The sequence below is a fragment of the Arachis ipaensis genome, chromosome B4 (genome assembly GCF_059453495.1).
Source record: "Arachis ipaensis isolate K30076 ecotype BB chromosome B4, ASM5945349v1, whole genome shotgun sequence".
In the NCBI taxonomy this organism is placed as follows: Eukaryota; Viridiplantae; Streptophyta; class Magnoliopsida; order Fabales; family Fabaceae; genus Arachis; species Arachis ipaensis.
Genome location: NC_142439.1, coordinates 28912621 through 28933795, shown reverse-complemented (window position 1 = coordinate 28933795; position 21175 = coordinate 28912621). Strand labels below are relative to the sequence as shown.

The window sequence follows — 21175 nt, the reverse complement described above, 5'->3', positions numbered from 1 at the left end:
AATTTTGAGATTATTTGGATTTGATTTACCGATTGTGTTATCTTTTGTTTGCTCTTGTTTATTTAAATTGAGAAAGTATTTTGTACTAGAGACTAGTTTATTATCTCTTTTGTATAATCAGTTATGTCTAAGAATTGATATTTGATTATTATTATTATTATTATTATTATTATTATTATTATTATTATTATTATTGTAAAGACTTGTATTTTAAGTTTTAACCATGGTTCTGAAAACCAGATCGAACCAGCTGGTCGAACCAGTCTGATCAGGAATCTGGTGCCTTTACGGTTCGGTTGAAATAGAAAACTGCAATAATAAAACCGTTATTGGACCGCTAAATTGACTAGGAATTAGCCGGTCAGTTCAAACCGGGACCCCTGGCCGGTTTGCATAAAGTGACACTGATTTTGAAAGAAAAAAAAAAAGGAAAACGGTGAGCTAAAAATCATGGTTTTGAAAATTGGATCGAACCGGTAAAGAAAACTGTCCGGTCCACTGTCAAAAACCGCCAAATGTAAAATCGCTCAGAAATTGTTGAACCGGTCGGTTGGACCGGACCAAGAACCGGCCGGTTCTTGATAAACTACTTTTCGTTGCTTTAGAGTAAACCCACGCGGCGCGAGTCAGTCACCCACCCCCTTGCCCCAACACCCCCTCCTTCGTGAATCAGTGAATGAGACTCAGCATCAGAAGCAAACAAAGCCTTAGCTTCTTCAAAAATCAAAACCCAAACCAAATCCCTAGCTCCTTCAACGGTTCCGCCGCTGCCGGCCGTGGTTGTCGACGCCTCCGCGGCCTCCTCCTTCCCCCTGTTCAAACCCAGACCCTCTCTTGTAGCTCGGCACATCGTCCATGCTGCGGTGGCTTCTCTGTTTGAGGCTTCGAGCTCCTCGCCGTTGTGTCGCCGTCGTCTCGCTGTTGTCTCTTCGTCGTCCCGCTCGCCGTCGAAGGTAAGTAGCACTGCTTACAGGGTTTTCACTTTTTTTCCCTTTTATGCTCTCGAGTGTTGAGTCTGTTTTGAATGTCTGATACGATTTTTATCATTTTTGAAGGTTAGTGGCAGCTGCTGTTTATCGTTTGAGAGCTTCTGTTTATCGTTTTTGAAATTTTGTTGATAGATTTTTGATTGGGTTTATCGTTTGAGAGCTGTTGTTTATCGATTTTTGAATTTTTGTTGATAGATTTTTTATTGGGTTTGTCGTTTGAGAGCTTTTGTTTATCGATTTTGAATTTTTGTTGATAGATTTTTGATTGGGTGATTATTTGTTGCTGTTTTTTAATTTCTGTTGCTGATTGTTCTTGTTTTCTGGCTCTGTTCAGTCTATTGTGCCGTTGGTAATGGTGTTTTTGATTGTGTTTATGAGAGCTGCTCTTCTTTACTGTGGTGTTGCCTTATTGTTGATGGGGTTTGTCATAAAATGTTGATTAAGGATTATGACCGAGGGTGTTGAAGAGTGCAGAAAGGGAAGCGACAATTGTTGAGAATCTGATCGAACACGGGATAGAAGTTTTGCACCATGTCAAACTTATAATTTTCATTTTTGGGTGTTATTAAGATTTCTCCTTAACCGTCTCTGTGAACCTTGATTATCTCATGTTGTATTGTGGATTTCATGATTGAGCATATTGATTCATCAATCCATAGGTAAGCCTTTTTTTTTAATGTAAAGTCAAATAGTCAATAAAAAGTTTCTGTATATTTTTCATAAGCTTAACTTGCCATTTGGATAGTAGAACTGGAATTGCAATATAGAGTTTCAATTTCTATTCTGATTCATTGAAATCAGAATTTTTTAATTTTTTGTATCATTGAAAATCTAGACGATGACTTGTAATTCTATGTTTAATTTTAGGGTAAAAAACGTATTTAAGCCAAGGCAAGAAATGTTTAACGTAAATACGCCAAACTGAAAATCGTTTCAGCAATAAGCCGGAAGCTATTTTTATGTAATTCGAACCAGGGTGGTTCGAACTACGAACCTTAGTAATTCGAACCAGGGTGGTTCGAATTAGGTGGAGAGGATCTTTGAATGTAATTCGAACCTATGTGGTTCGAACTTCTACCTAAATTTTCTTCATAAATCGAACCAGGTTGGTTCGAACCTTGACTGCACATAGTTCGAACATGGGAGGTTCGAATTATAGAGAGAGTCCGGCCTGAGTAAATCGAACCGGGCTGGTTTGAATTACACTAACCATAATTCGAACCGGTTAGTGGGAGAGAGACCTCTAACCGTTCTAAGCGTGAGTTGGTCTCATTAGATGGAGTAAGATGGCTAGTGAGGAGAGTTTTGTTGTTCTGGTTCACCACAGAGGATCCATTAAGAGGAAAACTCGTTTCGGAGTGAAGTTCACAGATAAGGATCCTCTCTGTATTGTCGTGAATCCAACGACAAGCTATGATGACCTTGTTAGATCTGTGCTGATGAAACTTGGCCTGGAAGGTGCGAAGCGGGTTAAGAAGTTTTTCTATCGCATTCCAGTCACGATACTGCACGATACGGTGAAGTATGATTGTCTCACGATTGGTAGTGATGAGGACCTGCAAGTCATGTTTCTTTGTCGGAGGCAGTTTCCGGAGGTGAGGACACCAGAATTGCTCGCAAAGCTGATTGATGTGGTATCCAGCTCAAGGGGTTCCAACCGGAATACCACCAATGTAGCTACGGCAGCTGGTTCCAGTTCCAGGGCTGCCGTGGCTTCTTCCTCCGTCCCAGTGTACGAGCCAGCGGTCCAACTTGTCGCCTCCCCGTCTTTTGCTGTTGATCTGAATGACGGCGTAGGCGACGAGGTAGGATCCTTTTATATTCTGCCGAACGCTTTAGAGGGCGTTCCACCGGTTGGCGTCGGAGACGGAGTCTTGGGTGATGCAGATGAGGACGACGTCGAGCCGGATACGATTGAGGATGACAGCGGCGACGAGGTTGGAGCGACTGGTCCTGCATTGGCGGGCGGTGGTTCTAGCTCTAGCACACAGCAGTATCCACCACATTTTTCCTCGTTGGACCTGGACGCCATGAGGCATGAGGGGGTTTTAGGGCACGCTGTTGGATTCGGAGCTAGAGATGCGGAAGGGAGTGCTGGTTTGACAGAGTTCCAGGTTGGTCAGCAATTCCAGGATAAAGACGAGGCCCTGTTAAGTGTGAAGAGTTACAGCATCCGGCGAGGGGTACAGTACAAGGTGCTGGAGTCCGATCACCGCCTGTATGTGGGCAAGTGTTCCGAGTTTGGGAATGGGTGCACATGGTTGATTCGACTGAGTCTCCGGAAGCGCAAGGGGGTTTGGGAGGTCAAACGGTACAACAGACCTCACACTTGCCTGGCCACATGCATCTCGAGTGACCACAGGAGTTTGGATTATCATGTGATTTCAGCGTTCATTATGCCAATGGTTAGGGCTGACGCATCCGTGAGCATATAGGTGCTCCTTAACGCCACGGCAGCGCACTTTGGTTTTAGGCCGACTTACAGGAGGGTATGGATGGCAAAGCAGAAGGCTATTGCCCTCATCTACGGTGACTGGGATGAGTCATACAACGACATACCTAGGTGGGTGTTGGGTGTCCAGCTGACGATGCCTGGAAGTGTTGCGGTCCTCAGGACGAGCCCGGTTCGAGTTGGCGGACAGGTGGACGAGTCTCAAGCGTATTTCCACAGACTTTTCTGGACTTTCCCTCCGTGCATCGAGGCATTCCGTCATTGCAAGCCGCTAGTCAGCATTGACGGCACACATCTGTATGGGAAGTATGGGGAAACGTTGCTCATCGCGATTGCACAGGACGGGAACTCCAACATTCTACCTGTCGCATTCGCACTAGTAGAGGGTGAGAATGAAGAGTCCTGGACATTCTTTCTCTCGCACCTTCGACAGCACGTGACCCCGCAGCCCGGTCTGCTGGTTATATCGGACAGGCACAACGGCATCAAGGCTGCGCTTGAGGCCCCTGACGGAGGTTGGTTACCGCCCTCTGCGTACCGTGCATTCTGCATACGACACGTAGCGGCTAATTTTGCCCTTACCTTCAAGGGCAAAGATGCTAGGAGGCTTCTAGTGAATGCGGCGTATGCGAAGACCGATGTTGAATTCGATTATTGGTTTGATATTCTGCAGTCTGAAGACCCGGCGATCTGCGAGTGGGCGAACCGGATTGATTACTCCTTGTGGACTCAGCATCGTGATGAGGGTTGGAGATTCGGTCACATGACGACGAACATCTCCGAATGTGTGAACTCAATCCTCAAGGGGGTCAGAAATCTCCCTGTAGCATCCCTGGTGAAGGCAACATATTGTAGGCTTGCGGAACTCTTTGTTCGCAAGGGGAGAGAGGCTGAGGCCCAGATGGGAACCGGACAACAATTCAGTCAGCATTTGGTGAAGTGTATTGAGGCCAACTTGAAGACGGCCAGGTGCTTCACGGTGACGTTGTATGACCGGGATAACTCCGAGTTCACCGTAGCAGAGACCACTTCGACTGGTTCTTTTTCCTTGGGTACCTACAGAGTATCGCTTGCATCGCGGACATGTGACTGCGGGTACTTCCAGGCGCTTCATTTCCCGTGTCAGCACGCACTTGCATGCTGTGCCTACTCACGGGTCACCTGGACCTCTTACGTTCACAGCGTCTATCAGATTAGCTTGGTGTTCAGTGTGTATCGGATGGGATTCACACCGCCGATCCCGGAGGGCTTCTGGCCACCTTACGACGGGCCCACGGTGATTCCGGACCCTGACAGGAGGCGTGCGAGAGAGGGTCGTCCTAGATCCACAAGGATACGGACGAATATGGACGAGGCAGATCCGAATCCGCCAAAGAGGTGCGGCCTATGTCGCCAACCCGGACACACACGACGTTGTTGCCCACAGGTTGGAGGATCGTCTCAGGCAGGACGCCATTAGTGGGCATGTTGTTAGTGTTAGTATTATTTACATTTTAGTTTTCCTGTTAGATGCAATGTTTGAGCACGTATGTAACTGTTTGATCTTTATACATTGTACTTTGATTGTTGCGAGTAGTAATGAATATGTTGTCTTTCATTATGAATACTGCTACAAGTTCCGTCGATGCAAATTTTAATATGCAAAGGTAAACACTAAACTGTTTCATGATTCGATGATTATAAATTGTCAATGTCCCACAACACAAATAACAAATAACATAGGTAAATAGACTACAACATAACAAGAAAAGTACATATCATTATCATACATGATTGAACCATAGGGAACAAAATACATGAAACGTGCATCATCTAAACAGATGCGATCCAGTACCACAGCGACGGGCTACCCGTGCCCTCTGACCTCGGCGGATAAACGGCTCCTCATCCTCGATGTCATCCCCATCCTCCTGCGGGGTAGGCTGTGCAGGTGGCGCAACATGCAGGGGTGCCGCAGCCACCCCTGCGACAGACTGTGATGCAGCGGTGAAGGCGGATGGAGGGGTACCTCCGAGACAGAACTGCTGACCACCGGATGACGATGGAGGCTCGTTCAGATCAACATCTAACGGGGCCTGTGTGCCTGAGGTCTGACCACCACTGCGGGGAGTGACGTCCCCCTGCATGATGGCGGTGATCTCCTCTAGGAAGCGTGGACTCCCGAAGTCCCCAACAAGCGTGTCTGACCCAATAAAGTCTGACCACTGTGATCCCGGGATAACCCAAGGTGTACCCCCCTGCTCAGGCTGGTCATCGGCTGGCACACCAACGAAGTAATGTCCAAGAGGGCCCGATCCAAGTCCAGCGTCACCCGTGTCAGCCCCGTCACCCATCCCTGTACCATACCACTCACCCCCATGACCGCCATCGTGTGTACTAGTACCCGCAGCTACAACAGCCCTTGAACCACCCCCGCCAACGTGCCCATGCTGATCATCGTCGTCGTCCCCACGGTCAGCACGCCCCCTCGCCCTACCTCCCTGGGCTCGTCGTCCGCCTCTAACGGGACCGGCGTCGTGATCATCGTCCATACCATGATCAGGCCACCTAAACTCACGCTGGCTCCGCCGTGTCCCCACACCCATCCTCCTCTCAACCCTACGCCTGTCCGGCACGTCCTCAGGACGATCCATGTCAGGAACTCGCCCCGGACCTCGTTGTGACGCCTCAACTGGAACCGGAACTGCTTTCGGATCCCCCAGCTGCGTGTCCGGAGACAAGAACCTCTTCCCATGCTGACTCCACCACTCAAGGAACTCATGCGACAGTCCGGGGTCAGCAACAACGTCGAACCTCAGCACACTCTCTTGACGAGAGTCCCAGTAGAGATGCCACTTCTGCAAATAAGACGGGAACCACCGATCGCCACCTCTCCCGTCCTTGGACATCAGAAAGTCGATGTTTAGGGCGGGAAGCGGAGGGGGCTGTACCCCTCCAAACTGCGGAAGAACACGATCTATCTGATGCCACTCTATGACAGCAAAGTAGATAAGCGCGGTCACAGAGCGCCACAACGCCATATGCCGAGGCTCCAAAACCTCCGGATGCAAAACCTAAAGTACGTCGGGGCTACTGTACGGCATCCATATAAACTGCACAACACAAGGAAGCCATTCTTGTCAGGGCAACTGTTGGAACCAAATCGAAAAGCTTGCTTATAAAAGGACACTTGTTAACTTGCATACTCACCTCCCTGTCCTGTAACCGGTCTATCCTGAGCCTCCACATCGCCACTCTAGGACCCTTCTCACTCCCGGAAGGGTTGTAACCTGACCATCTGCTACATACACATGTGTTACATCGACTGAAATATGTGTTTAGAGTATGCAATAGACTATTAATGAAATGCAGTGATGTGTGTAAAATTGAAATAGAGAAGGCCGTTTCTAGTACCTCGAGGCCAACGGCCAGCTGAACGTCTCATATCCTGCAGGCCTAAACCGAGGAAAGCGCCAAAAGATCCAAGACTGAAGTAGCTGAAGCGGGCCCGCTAACTTGACGACATGTCTGTTCGCCACTCGGCACATGCACCGGTACAACCAAGCCAGTGCTGCAGAACCCCAGCTGTAGGTACCCAGCTCCTCCAGCCTCGTTACGTACGGAAGCCATCTGATGTGAATCCGGTTCCCGGACTTGTCCGCAAACAGCTGCGTGCCCAACAACATCATGATGTACGCACGGGCATATCGGCGCACAGTCTCCTCATCTGCATCCTCAGGGCACTCGCCAAAAGTCTCCTGAAACCAGCTGCAGTTCACGGCGTACTTCTGAACCTGACTAGGAGGAGGTATAACTCCGAGCAACTCCTGGAACCAGACCTAGGCTGGACGGCCACCCTCGATGTATATATGGAACTCTGACAGGCACCCGCTCACGTAACGGCCGTCCACTGGCAAACCCAGCTGGTATGCCACGTCCTGGAGTGTGATAGTGCACTCTCCGAACGGCATATGAAACGTGTGCGTCTCGGGACGCCATCGCTCCACGAATGCACTGACAAGGGCCTCGTCTAGCCGGAACCATCGGTCGTTCAACCTTGTAAGATGGTATAGACCTGGCATCTGCAAGTACGGAACGTATCTGTCATCAAGTCGCATGCCCTGCTGCCGCCGCATGCTCCTAATGCATCGCTGGGGCTGCGCATGAAATGAACCGCATAGTTAAAACCAGCTTAAAAACCAACCACAACCGTAAGCAACACGATAAATCATCAACAAACCATTCTGCTAAATAAAACCGCATAACATTACATGAAAGATAAGCAACTGGAAAACAAACCCATATACCGCACAACTAAACCGTTAACATAAACCGGCTTAACGAGATCCACTAACAAGAAAAACCTTAACTAAACCGGTTTACATAAAACATCTAGCGTAAAACAACTACAATCAAACAAGTCAAACAAATCACCAACATAAAACCACTAACGAAAACCACCTACCCTAAACCACTCACATAAACCGCTTGCATAAACCACTCACAAAAACCGGTAACATAAACCACCAACATAAACCACTAACATAAACCACTACCCTAAACCACCAACCTAAACCACTAACATAAACCACTAACTTAAACCGCTAACTTAAACCACTAACATAAACCACCAACATAATCCCCTCACATAAACCACCTACATAAACCACTAACATAAACCACCATCTAACCCACATGCAAAACCATTAAGTCACAAATACCGCTAGAATAAAAAATATTTCCGTACTAACCTCGTCGTTGATGACTCCGGCTATATGAGTGACTCTGTCCAAGCGATATAACCGTGCCGGATCGTCCCCCACCAGCAGAGTATTCCGTTCAGGTCTTCCTCGGAGAGAATCTGGGTCGTTTTCTCTGAGATTTGGTGGGATAGGGGGAAGGAATAATAGTTCGAATGAGGGTGATTCGAACTCCTTATATAGCCGAATCACCCCTAATTCGAACCAGCATGGTTCGATTTATGAAGGAGCACGCCAAGGGTAATTCGAACCAGCCTGGTTCGAATTACATACGTTGCACAATTGGCTATAGTTCGAACTAGGTCAGTTCGAATTACTTGGGTTAGTAGTTCGAACCACATTGGTTCGAATTACATTCAAAGCTCCTCTCCACCTAATTCGAACCACCCTGGTTCGAATTACTAAGGTTCGTAGTTCGAACCACCCTGGTTCGAATTACATAAAAATAGCTTCTGGCTTATTGTTGAAACGATTTTCAGTTTGGCGTATTTACGTTACACTATTTTTGGCTTGGCTTATTAGGGTTTTTTACCCTTAATTTTAGTTTTATTAGTATATTTTGATAAGATCATATGGTTTTATTAGTATATTTTAATTTTAAATTTAAAGATATTTTAAGTTTTATATCAGACTATAATTATATTTTAAGATGTTTATTTATAATTTATTTATTATTTTATTTTAAAATAATTTTTTCGGTTAAACCACAGTTGGACCGATTAGATCAGTAAATCAGTGATTAGAGCGGTTCGATGACCGGTCAGGTTCTCAGAACCTTGCTGAAAACGCATTCGCCCCTTCTCCACTTCTACACAAAACAAAAAGAAAGCTGAAGCCTAAGGGTGAGAAACCCTAGCTTCCCCACCACCGCCGCAAGGGTTGCTGCTGTCCATCGTGCCCAGGCACCACCGTCGCATGGACTGCTGCAAGGATTGCCACCGTTTGTCCGTCGCAGCTTCTTCCTCGAGCTCGGTGTCAGTCCCTGGTGTTCATCTGCTCCGTCGCACTCCTGCCGTCGTCCGTCGCTCTCCTGCCATCGTCCGTCGCTCCCCTGCTGCCGTCTGTCGCACTCAGGCACCGTCTTTGTCTGGTCGTGGTGCTCGAAGTTCCCAACCCACCAATCGCAGCTTCTTCATCGAGCTCGGCGTCTTCGAGTGTGCTCTTCGTTTGCTCAGCTGCAGGACTGCCGCCGTCCGTCGTCATTCTCGTCGTCTGGGCTCCGTCTCCGTCGCACTTTTGCCCCTCTGCTCAGACTGCTTAGAAGTCAGAACGAAGGTTTAGGATTCTGCTACTCATATTGGTTTCTTCGTTTTTGTTTTTTTAATTTTTCATTCTTTGTTCTTCGGTTTAGGATTCTGCTACTCAGATTGGTTTCTTCGGTTTATTTTTTATTTTTCGTTCTTCATTCTTTGTTTTTCGGTTTAGGATTTTGCCAGATTTAATTGTTAAATGATTAGCTCTGCTCAGCAGCAGTGTACTCTGTTTTTTTGCTTTTATTTGTGCTGTGCTGAAAAAATTGTGCTGAAATTTTGATAATCCTTGTTAATTTTAGAAAAGTTTGTTAATCTTTGTTAAAATTGTGCTGAAACCTTATTTAACATTGTGATCTGCCTGCTGAATGCTGAAAATCTTGTTAATATTTGTTCAAATTGTGGTGAGAACTTTGCTGAAACTTAAAAATTTGGCACGTTACTACTGTCTGCTGAATTGGTCAAGTTTGTTCAAACTTAAAACTCTGTTCATTATGATCAACTTTTTGTTAGGGAAGGAATAAATTGGTCAGCTTTGTTTTTAATTCAGTGAAGAAATAGATGAATTGAATCAAGTCAATTAACCAAATGAGTGTGAGTAGATGCCTGAATGAATTTTTCTTGTTTCTTTAGACTATTTTGATAAGTTCAATAGTGATACAAAGACTAACGAGTGTGAAATTGTTAATAATTGAGTAAATGACTGAATAAATTTTGTTTCTTTTGTTATTTGACTTTTGAGTTTGTTGATGGTATGGAGTTTTGAGCTGTTTGTTAGATATAAGTTTAGATTGTGATAAATTTTGATAATTGTTATGTTTTGAGAAGGTTTGGTTCAGTGATTAGGTTGAGCTTAATTGTAGAAGAGGTCTTGCTACTCAGTACAGTATTAACTTATTAAATGATTAGAATTGCGTTTTGTTTGCACGGTGTTGACTTATTGAATGGTATTTCGTGTTTGGAATTGCATTTTGCTTTAGATGGTGATGATTTTCTTATGGAATGACTAAGTTTGTATTAGACTACGAGTATGTATTTGGGTGTTTATTTATAATTTATTTATTATTTTATTATAAAACGGTTTTTCTGGTTAGACCACGGTTGAACCGTTTGAACCAATAAACTAATGAACTAGTGACCAGAGCAGTTCGATGATCGGTCTGGTTTTTAGAACCTTGGTTTTAACACATGATTTTAATTTTATTTATATAATTTTATATTTTTTTAAATTATGATCGGGTTAACCGGGTAAATCAGTAACCTACCGGTTGAACCAGTAACCTGACCGGGTCATATGATCGAATTGATTACCGGTTTGGTTCTGATAACTATGGGTGCAGTTAACTTCATGCGAAATTGATAACTGAGAGCCGTTAGATGACAATTTAGTCAAACCTGTCAAATCATTTAACGACTCTCAGTTATATTAACTTCACATGAAATTAACGGCGCCTGAGTTTCTACCCTAAATACCAAAGAACTTATGTGTTTTTTTGTTTGTTTGTCAAAGTTACACCCTCGACATGACACATAACAATTCAAGCAACTATCATTTATTTTTTTCTTGTTTGGTCAGGAAGCAACTATCATTTGTGTCCAACTATGGCATTGCCTATTTGGAGAGTCCGTCCAAAACTGGCTAGGCTGAGAGAGTTTCATGTTGAGTTCAGTTGCCACTTCACAATCTTCGATTCTGACTGAACACTGTTATTCCCTTCCATGAACATGTTCTACGCTAGAAGACCATTCTCCTCCTCTTCTTCTTCATGCTCCTCAAAGAACCATTCACTCCAAACGTTACTGAAGCGTGGATTCACACCAACCCTGAAATCCATCAACATATTCCTCCTCTCCCTCCTCCGCCACCGCAAGTTCAACCTCATCATCCACCTCTTCACCACTGCCACACTCATCCCCACTAACCCTACCACCCACTCCATCCTCACATGGGCACTCCTCCATTCTAGAAGCTTCCAAGATGCCGAGAATCTCATCTTAACTCACTTCACCCATTCCCATCCTCGCATCTGGGACACACTCATCCGTACCCACCATGACCCTAATAGGGCACTCTTTCTTCTACGCTATTGCCTCCAAAACGGTGCCGTTTTGCCCGCTCCTCTCACTTTCTCTTCTCTTATTCACAGGCTCTCTTCTCAGGGGGACCTAGGCATGGCAATGGAGGCACTGGAGATCATGACAGATCATAGGGTAAGGTACCCTTTTGATGATTTTGTTTGTAGCTCCGTGATTTCTGGGTTTTGTAGGATTGGGAAGCCTGAACTTGCGTTAGGGTTTTATGACAATGCTGTGGGTTCTGGGGCACTGTTGAGGCCCGGCTTGGTTACTTTAACTGCAATTGTTGGTGCACTTGTTAGGTTGGGGAGGCTTGATGAGGTTTGTGGTTTGGTTAGGAGGATGGGATTGGTTTGGATGTTGTTTTGTATAGTGTTTGGGTTTGTGGGTATGTTAAAGGGAACGACTTGGTGGAGGTTTTTCGAAAGATGAGGGAAATGGTGGTGGTGAAGGGTATCGATCATGATCATGTGAGTTATACTATACTCATTGATGGGTTTTCTAAGTTAGGCGATGTGGAGAAGTCATTTGGGATCTTGGCTAAGATGATAAAGGAAGGGAAGAGACCCAATAAGGTCACTTACACTGCAATAATATCTGCTTATTGTAAGAAGGGTAAAGTTGAGGAAGCACGTGGTGTTTTTGAGAGGATAGGTGAGTTGGGAATTGAGTTGGATGAGTTTGTGTATGCAGTTTTGATTGATGGATATTGTCGGATTGGAGATTTTGGTAGTGTCTTTAAGCTATTTGTTGAAATGGAGAAAAGAGGGGTTAGTCCTAGTGTTGTTACGTATAATACCATAATAAATGGTTTGTGCAAGTTCGGGAGGACGTCTGAGGCGGATGAGTTATCGAAAGATGTGGCTGCAGATGTGATTACGTACAGCACGTTGTTGCATGGTTATACTGAAGAAGAGAACACTCTGGGGATTTTGCAGACAAAGAGGCGACTAGAAGAAGCTGGAATCGCCATGGATATCATAATGTGCAATGTGCTGATCAAAGCATTGTTTATGATGGGGGCTTTTGAAGATGTTTATGCTCTTTACAAAGGAATGCCGGAAATGGGCCTGGTTCCGAATTCTGTTACTTATTGCACAATGATTGATCAGTATTGCAAGGTAGGTAGAATTGACGAGGCACTTGTGGTATTTGATGACTTCAGAAAAACATCATTCTCTTCACCTGTATGCTACACTAGTATTATTCATGGACTCTGCAAGAAGGGTATGGTAGAAATGGCCATTGAGGCATTAGCCGAACTCAATGATAAAGGACTGGAGTTAAGTAGATATACATTTAGGATGTTAATGAGGACACTTCTCACTGAAAAGGGTGCAAAAGAGGTTTTAGATTTAGTTTACACAATGGAAGGATTGGGCCAAGACTTATATGAGTCAGTATGTAATGATGCAATCTTTTTATTATGCAGAAGAGGATTTCTTGAGGATGCATATCGCTTGTGCTTGATGATGAGAAAGACAGGTTTATACGTTACAAGAAATTCTTATTATTCTGTTTTAAGAAGCTATCTTAGTAACAGGAATAGGGAGCACATGCTACCCCTATTGAATATCTTTCTAAAAGAATATGGCCTAGTTGATCCAATGATGCGAAGGATACTAGCATGCTACCTATGCTTAAAAGATATCCATAATCCCCTTCAATTTATGGGAAAAACAATCTCTCTTCCTGTCGCCATCTTCAGGATTCTGATAAAGGAAGGTAGAGCTTTAGATGCATATAAGCTTGTGGTAAAGACTCAAGATAGTTTACAAGTCATGTATGCTGATTATGCCATTCTGATTGATGCCTTATGCAAGGGAGGATATCTCAATAAAGCATTGGATCTTTGTGCCTTCGTTGAAAAGAAAGGGATCACTTTGGACATAGTTGTATATAATTCTATAATAAATGGATTGTGCCATGAGGGACGTCTTATTGAAGCATTTCGGCTATTTGATTCATTGGAGAAACTTAATTTGATACCATCTGAAATAACTTATGCCACATTAATTTATGCACTAAGTAGGGAGGGATATCTGGTAGATGCTGAGCATGTTTTCAGTAAAATGGTCCTGAAGGGCTTTCAACCAAAAACACAAGTTTATAATTCACTACTTGAGGGTATTTCAAAGTTTGGTCAATTAGAGAATGCGCTCGAGCTTCTAAACGATTTGGAGACAAAATATATTGAGCCTGACAGCTTGACGGTTAGTGCTGTCATAAATTGCCATTGCCAAAAGGGCAACATGGAAGGAGCACTTCAATTCTATTATAAGTTCAAGAGGAAGGATGTATCACCTGATTTTTTTGGGTTCTTGTACTTGATAAGAGGCTTATGTTCAAAGGGACGGATGGAAGAAGCTAGGAGTGTCTTGAGAGAAATGCTCAAATCGAAGAATATTGAAGAGATAATTAACATAGTTAACAATGAGGTTGATAATGAGTCAATAGGTGGCTTTCTTGCCATTTTGTGTGAGCAAGGAAGTATTCAAGAAGCCCTTGCAGTTCTCAATGAAATTGCAAGCACGCTTTATCCTGTTCTAAGGTTATCTACATATAATCAAGGAGCTCACGCACAGAGGAACATTTCTGAGCTGAACGCTGGTTTACAATCTTCAAGGCGTCTATCCTCCTCTTGTAGAACTGGTTTGGATTTTGGATCTTGTGATGCTAGCGATGAAAGTGATCTTACAATAAATAATGATAGTCATGTGACAAGGTCCCGGCCACTCAATTTCGACTTCTATTATTCCATGATTGCCACACATTGTGCCAAAGGGGAGCTACAGAAAGCTAATCAAGTAGCTAAGGGAATGCTTTCCCACCTAAGTCGAGGAGCTGAACATAAGAAAGAAGAGAGAAAATGAATTCTTTCAATGTGGCAAATTCTCTATTTTTAATGCCAGGAGAGATCACACAGTTGACATCTGCAGGTATATATTTTTCCTCATAATTAAGTTTTCAGTATATATTTATAATCACATTCGTTTCAGGTCAAAGTATTACAGAACATTAGCATACACCTGATAGATTGATTTGACCTTATTACAAGTTCATAACTTCTTAGACAACTTCAGCTTGCCTTGCTCAACTGTTATGTTCACAATTCCCCTTTTTTATTTGATCATCTCGGATTAGCTTTATAGTCCTCGCTACAGTATAAAGTTCTCAAATTTTCATTGTAGCATCAACCAGATAAACAAGAAAATGATTTCCTAGCCCTCTGTCATTCCAGTTTCTTTGACCGCAGAACCAGTCTGAAAAGGACAACAAGGTGCCAATTGGAGTGCAAGGGATCCATATCTGACCTGTAAGATATATAAATGGTAAATACATGCTCAACTTTGATTTAACTTGAGTTATAAACCTTTGCATGTAATTAAGAGCTTCACTACAACGATTGTGTCAATGTATATCTTGAACATACAATTGAACTTTTCTTTTTCTTTTTTTAGTTTTAGATACTTAGGCCAGGAGGATGATGAAATTTAATTTTTATTCTATTTGTTTTTAATTAATATTAGGCAATGCATATACATATTGGTTGGCTAAGATAGTACTTCTATACAAAAACGAGGCAAATTCTTTTGGGTTCTAAATGAACATATAGAGACACAGCTCTTTTGTAGCATTTTTGTGGATTAGGAAGTGTTGTCATTATCAGTATGACATGGGTCCATTCATGTCTTTTGATAACTTGTTTCTCAGGCACCATATGTTTTTGTAGTAAAGGATTTGCACTTAAGAATGCTTAATGTTTTCTTATGACAACAGATAATGGCAGCAGGCACTTGATTACATGCTAATTGCTGCTTTAAGCTTGAAATTAAAAAAAGTCATGCTCTGCATTTGTGGAGATAAAATGTAAGTACTTTTTCTGGAGACAATTTTTTTTATTTTAAAGTGGATTGAGTTGTATTTTCAGTTTGTTCTTTCATTTCCTTACACTTTTTCCCTCCCTGCCTGAACTCCCTATTTAACCAGAGAATGGTTGACTTCAAACAAATGAAATCTACCTTAATCCTAATGCCTTTTGCCCTTCATGGAGGAGTTTTGAATGACAAAGAACCAGAAATGATTTCATTCTTAAATCAGATCTCTTTTTCTTTTTTGGGTATTTAGAGAAAAGAATGAAGTGATTTCATTTATAGATCAGATCAAATTGGGTATTACCTTATTTTTTTCCCCAGATCTTATCATTTTCCTATGTATTTGATTGGAAATCATTTGCTATCTAAATGTTTGAAAAGACTTTTATACCCTTCTTAATTTTGGTTCCATTTTTAGCCCATTCTTTGAGTGGAGGGAATTCCCCTTGTTCCGAAGCTGAAACCCTCTATTTTATATGCAAGATTTAGCTTCTGATTGGGTCAGTGTGAAGCATTGGCTTTCTGCCTTAAGCTCGTGAGGCCATGGGAAATTTCTTTTATTACTTTGTCAAACAGGTATGTTGCCTCAAATCATAAATCTAAGGGAAAGGAAGTCCGGTGCACAGCATTCCACATTATGTTGCCACAGTTAATAGTGTATACTCAGGTTGTTATAATATGTTGTCAAGTTTGAGCTTTTGGTGAAACAGATTATGGTTTGCACTTTTTATTTTGTGTGTTAACATGTTGATATCAGAAGTATGTGATTTGGTTCTTCAGTTTTCTGAATCTTCACTGCCATATTATCTTTTATTCAATTTATTTCAGAAAGAATGTATGCAATATACTTTTAAGGATATGGCGGTTTTTCTTTTTTCTTTTTTTTGGTTGTGGCCATAACTTTTATCTGGAAAAAAACCGTGTTTTTGTTGCTGTAAGCCTGTAAGTATAAGTTCTTGTTACTTTTCACATGGTCACATGCACACGCACAGCATGTAACTTTGTTCTTTGTGATGCCAATAGTTGCTTAGTAATCAATTGTTCTAATTCCCATTGTATTTTTCAACAGTTAATTTTATGTTGCACTTTTGAGAAATAGCATGGCCTTGCTCAGTTGCTGTTGACATCAGTGTAGAAGTATTTGGTTCTGAGCCTGCTCTCATTCAATGCTTAGCAGGAAATTTGGTCGCTTGACTTCCATCAGCCACTAAGCAGTTGACAATCAATTCTTTGAAAGTAAACAATCTGGTTAACAAGGTCATATCCGACGTTGTAACTCTGCTGAGCCAATAAGCCGATAACAGAAGATCGGTTGTCGAGGCCAGTCGCACTGACTGGACCTATAGCCATGCAAAATACGCTGTCTGTGAGCTGTTCAAAGAAGCTTCCTGTGTCCAAAGCCAAGTCTGCACCTTGAGCAAAATGGAATGTAACCACTGGAAATCCAACTAAATCTCTACTCACAACCCCCAAATGGCAATATAGCCAGGGATAAGTTTCGATTATAACTTTCCTAAAGGACCCGCCGAGGATATTCCTAACTTCCTTGTATAGTAAATTTTGCACATCATCAGGTAGGTAGGTGAGCGTAGATCCTGTGTCAATGATGACACCACCCGCGCCATTCTCTTTTATCTCAAAAGTTGCAGGAGCAATGTCAAGCCTCCTTTCTCCTATACTTATGCCTTCCATGGTGATGTAATACATGCCACGAAGAGCTTGAAAATGGGTTGGATAGCCTTCAAGATCTGCTCCTTCGCCTAGGATCAGTTGGTTGTAATTACTACTTTTGTCAGCTAGGCTTCCTATGCAGTAAGAGAATTTATGGCCTATTTGTGATGCCAAAGACATAGGTGCATTGTTTAGTCCTAGTATTCCATTATACCCTGGATCATTATTGTACACAATGTCGCGGCCACACCCGAATTCTATATTTGGTATTTGAATGGAACCTTCGTCAGATGTCTCAAAGACTAACGTTTCATAGGCAAGGGTTCCCGATGCTGAGGAATTGTCTGCGTAAGTGATACTGAATGGCGACCTATCCAAGGGGTGGCAATTGCAGCCTCGAAAGCCGCAAGGTGTCCTGCATAATTGGGTGTAGGTGGAAGACTTTGAAGGGTCAAAAAGTTGACCTAAATGCTGATCACAATTCGAGCAAGGGTTGCACATAATCCAGAAGATTTCGCTGGCAGTGTCCATGACAACTAGCTGTGGGGTGGGAGGTTGGCCTACCGAGATATTTGCCATTATCGTTCTACCAGACGAGGAGGGAGAAAGTTGAGTCCTATGGTCGTTGGCAGCCATAGTTCCTTCAATCCTCGCATGCAAATACGTGACACGTGCAATGGAATGTTGGATGTCGAGTTCGATCCTTTCTTTGGCTGTTTCACTTTGGTTGTAGTGTGGATGGTGAACAGATCTTTGATGAATGAGTTTGGTGACCAATCTTTTAGGCTTTGCAGTTGTAGCATTTGGTAATTTAGCCAAGGATGTGGTTGTTGAAGAATTGGTGCTGATTGATGTTGAGAAACACCAGGTTGAGAAGGTTAGTAACAAAAGAATCAAAGTTTCATGTACAAGTGCCATTCCACCTTCAGTTAATTGAAATGGCTTTTGGCAAGTTGTAGATACAACTTTCTAAGACATGTTAACAATATATATAGTAAGCAAGGATTTTGTCTAATATGTATATGTATAGACATATAATAAGCTTGAGTCATTACTCTATTATCAATTGAAATGGTTGCATTGCAGGTATGATTTGAACAAAAGAAAATTGATGGCAGGTTTGTAAACTAAGAGAGGTTTCAAAAGTGCTGTGCAAATGCATGAATGCTGTGACATTTTGTTTAATACATCCTCTGCTAAACAATTCTGGAGAACAAGGAGCATGTGTTATGGTTTGATGATATTTTTAAGAAGGGAAATGTTTGTATATAGTGACTTCAATTGACATTTGATGATTGCAGTCTAAATAAATGTGGATTTAAGTTGAACATGCATTGAGTGTGATTGTATCTGAAACAAAATGTACACATTTGTTTAGAGCAGTTGATATATGACAAATAAATTAAAAGGTGACATTTTTTTTGTTGTTTTTCCCCCGCCCCCCGGGGGGGGGGGGTAGATTGTAAATAATTACACTTTCTAAAGGCTATAAATATTTTGCATTTATAAAATTTAATTGTTGTCTTAAATAATTGACTATTTAAAAGATTTAGACAATATTAACTATTTTTCCTTTTTAACTGAGAACCTATAAAATATAGAACATTTAATTATCTTATATGGATAGAAGGTTTATTGTCCGATCAACTAATTTGTTATTACCCTCACATTTATAATCAAATATAAATAAAGGTACAAAAATACTTTAGTTGATTAATGATTGATGTTTTTGCGTTATGAAAATTCGATTATTTTGGTGCATGATTGATTACTTTATTGAAAATATATGTAATATACATATAAATATATACAAATATATTGGGGTTGATTTTCAATGTTAATAAAATAAATTCTTTTTGGTAAAAATTAATAATAACAAAATTTTAAGCGCACTTAAATTTATTTTAAATAAAACAATTTTAATCATAAATGGATAATTAATTTTTATTTTTGGTCAAGTGGATTGAACAACCCCTAATCTTAGATATTAGTCCCATGTATTACACACTCACACACACTACATGGGTATTACTAACATGGTTCTATATTCCTCACGAGGATTTGAACCCAGGTACAGCTCCCAGCGAGGCAGGTGATGCTGCCATTGATACAAGGCCTCGGCTGCAAATGGACAATTATTTAAGACCAAGATTGTAAAAGTACAACTCATATTTTAAATACTTTTTATTAAGGAGTACTATATCCCTTTTTTTTTAATTTGACAAAACATAATTCTATTTTAACCTGTCAAGTTAATACTTTTTTTTAATTTCCAAATGGATTATATATATATATATAAAAGTAAAAATAAAATTAAAATCTATAATCTACTACTTTATTTATCACCGCTAATAGCAAGGTAACTATTGCATTATTTTTTTATAAATTATTTCATTATTATTATATTTTATATTTTATTTTAAATTACTCAATTATTTTTTTGGTGCTCATTTTTCCTTTATATATGTTAATTTGTTTTTATCATTCTACTATTATTTTGTTCTTTTAAATGATACTATGTAATCAGGAGTTCCAGTTTTTTAATTCATATTTTAACTATGTTCTCTTATTATCTTACTTTGTTTCTTTTATATTTTAAATTTTTGTTAAATTTTCTTTATATTTTTTTATTAATATAGCCATACATAGTTGTTGATAAAAGAGCATATACATGGCTTCTTCAATATTTATCTCTTATTATTATTCCATTAATGTATTCTAATTATGACATAATAACAATAAAAGTATTTGTTTTATTCAATGCATAACACTCCTATTTTAGTTAGTCTATTTATAATTATAATACTATATTATAATAACATGGTCTTTTTTCTTAATTATATATTTATATTTTTAATAATTATTGAAAAATGTTTATACAAAAAATATAATCTATGTTCAAAAACTATTTAAAAACATATATGAAATAATTATTCAAAAATATTTATACAATAAAATAGGATATACACAAATTAAAAGAACTAGTAAAGAATAAAAAGATTCTAAAAGAAATATAAATGGAATAGAACGGTTACCTACCCTAATATAATATTAATCGAAAATCATCAGGTGTTCCCATGTACGATCTTGGAACACTGATGTTCCATGTACGTCCAAGTGGCCTGTGTTGCTTTTAACTTTTAGCATATTTGGAAAGACAAAAATAGCCTCTTTTTCAGAAGTGATTGGACATGAATAACTCGTGGGTAATTGTTATTGGAGGAGTGAGGCTGCATCCTTGCTATGGACCAGCTTAGACTTAGCTTCTTGATTTTTTTTATGTTCCCTGTATGTTATTGTGTGGTGGATAATAACAGAGTAAACGGGATTTTTTTATTCAAATTAATAAAATATATAATATGTAGATAAATTGTTATTTTAAATATCCACCACAACATTGTGCTACATAGACAAAAAAATTATTAAGTACACAAACCGAAAACTGTGCCCGAAATGTGACCGTTAAATTTGGACATGGTTGCACTTAAGATATGTATAATTGCGTAGTTGTACATAAATTAAAAATTGGGTAATGCTATGGTCTGAAGGAAAAAATTTTCAGCGCTGAAACTAGGTGTCGTTATAGAGAAGTTTACGCGTGTATTTATTGCCTTCAAAGTCCTGACAAATTCTGTAGTGTGTTTAGAAATTAATGGAAGAAGACAGTTGATTAAATGTTATTCGATTTTGTTAATGATGATGATTAGGTTGTTGGGTTTTTTTTGGGAGTCTAATAAATATTTGATATATAATATATTGCGAGTTCAAAAAAGATTGGATGTTGTGATAGAAAAAAATTGTACAGTCCGATAAAATGAATAATGATAATAATAGTACAATAATTATAAATAATTTATTGGTAAAAAAAAAAAATCAAGTCCCGAATGAAGTGTAGAAGGTGTTGTGTTGGCGGCATATAGGGCTGGAAGTGAGTCAAGCCAGCTCATGAGCTAGCTCGAGCTCGACTCGTTAATAGTTCGATAAGCTAAGCTCGTGAGTTAGTGAGCAAAGCTTGAGCTTGGAATTGAGCTCATAAATTAAATGAGCCGAGCTTGAGCTTGGATAAGCTCAGCTCATTAGTTCGTGAGCTGACTCGATTATAATATATATATATTAATGATCT

General features: G+C 40.8%; 2 protein-coding genes and 1 pseudogene across 7 annotated transcripts; 1 reads left to right on the top strand and 2 right to left on the bottom strand.

Annotated features, from left to right (window-relative positions):
- The first annotated feature begins 654 nt into the window (after positions 1-654).
- On the top strand, positions 655-18465 carry LOC107639181 (uncharacterized). 6 transcript variants are annotated; one of them, XM_088483992.1, is made up of 7 exons: positions 655-953; positions 8891-9455; positions 11007-14445; positions 14698-14838; positions 15287-15376; positions 15865-15957; positions 16559-18160. In XM_088483992.1, exon 3 carries the CDS (start codon positions 11935-11937, stop codon positions 14377-14379), a length of 2445 nt encoding a protein of 814 aa, XP_088340118.1. In that variant the 5' UTR covers positions 655-953; positions 8891-9455; positions 11007-11934; the 3' UTR covers positions 14380-14445; positions 14698-14838; positions 15287-15376; positions 15865-15957; positions 16559-18160. The 6 variants fall into 6 exon arrangements, with proteins under 6 accessions (XP_088340118.1, XP_088340117.1, XP_088340115.1 ...); XM_088483991.1 differs by having other exon boundaries at positions 16451-18160; XM_088483989.1 differs by lacking the exons at positions 655-953; positions 8891-9455 and having other exon boundaries at positions 11013-14445; positions 14748-14838; positions 16559-17929; positions 18139-18465.
- LOC148567037 (uncharacterized) lies at positions 5585-6524 on the bottom strand (annotated as a pseudogene).
- Positions 16582-17970, bottom strand: LOC107639183 (aspartic proteinase CDR1). The gene has a single exon (XM_016342629.3). It carries the CDS (start codon positions 17968-17970, stop codon positions 16582-16584), a length of 1389 nt encoding a protein of 462 aa, XP_016198115.1.
- Positions 18466-21175: the final 2710 nt, after the last annotated feature.

Coding starts and splice junctions, on each gene's coding strand:
- LOC107639181 (XM_088483989.1), top strand. CDS start 11,935: ATGAGGGAAATGGTGGTGGTGAAGGGTATCGATCATGATCATGTGAGT.
- LOC107639183 (XM_016342629.3), bottom strand. CDS start 17,970: ATGGCACTTGTACATGAAACTTTGATTCTTTTGTTACTAACCTTCTCA.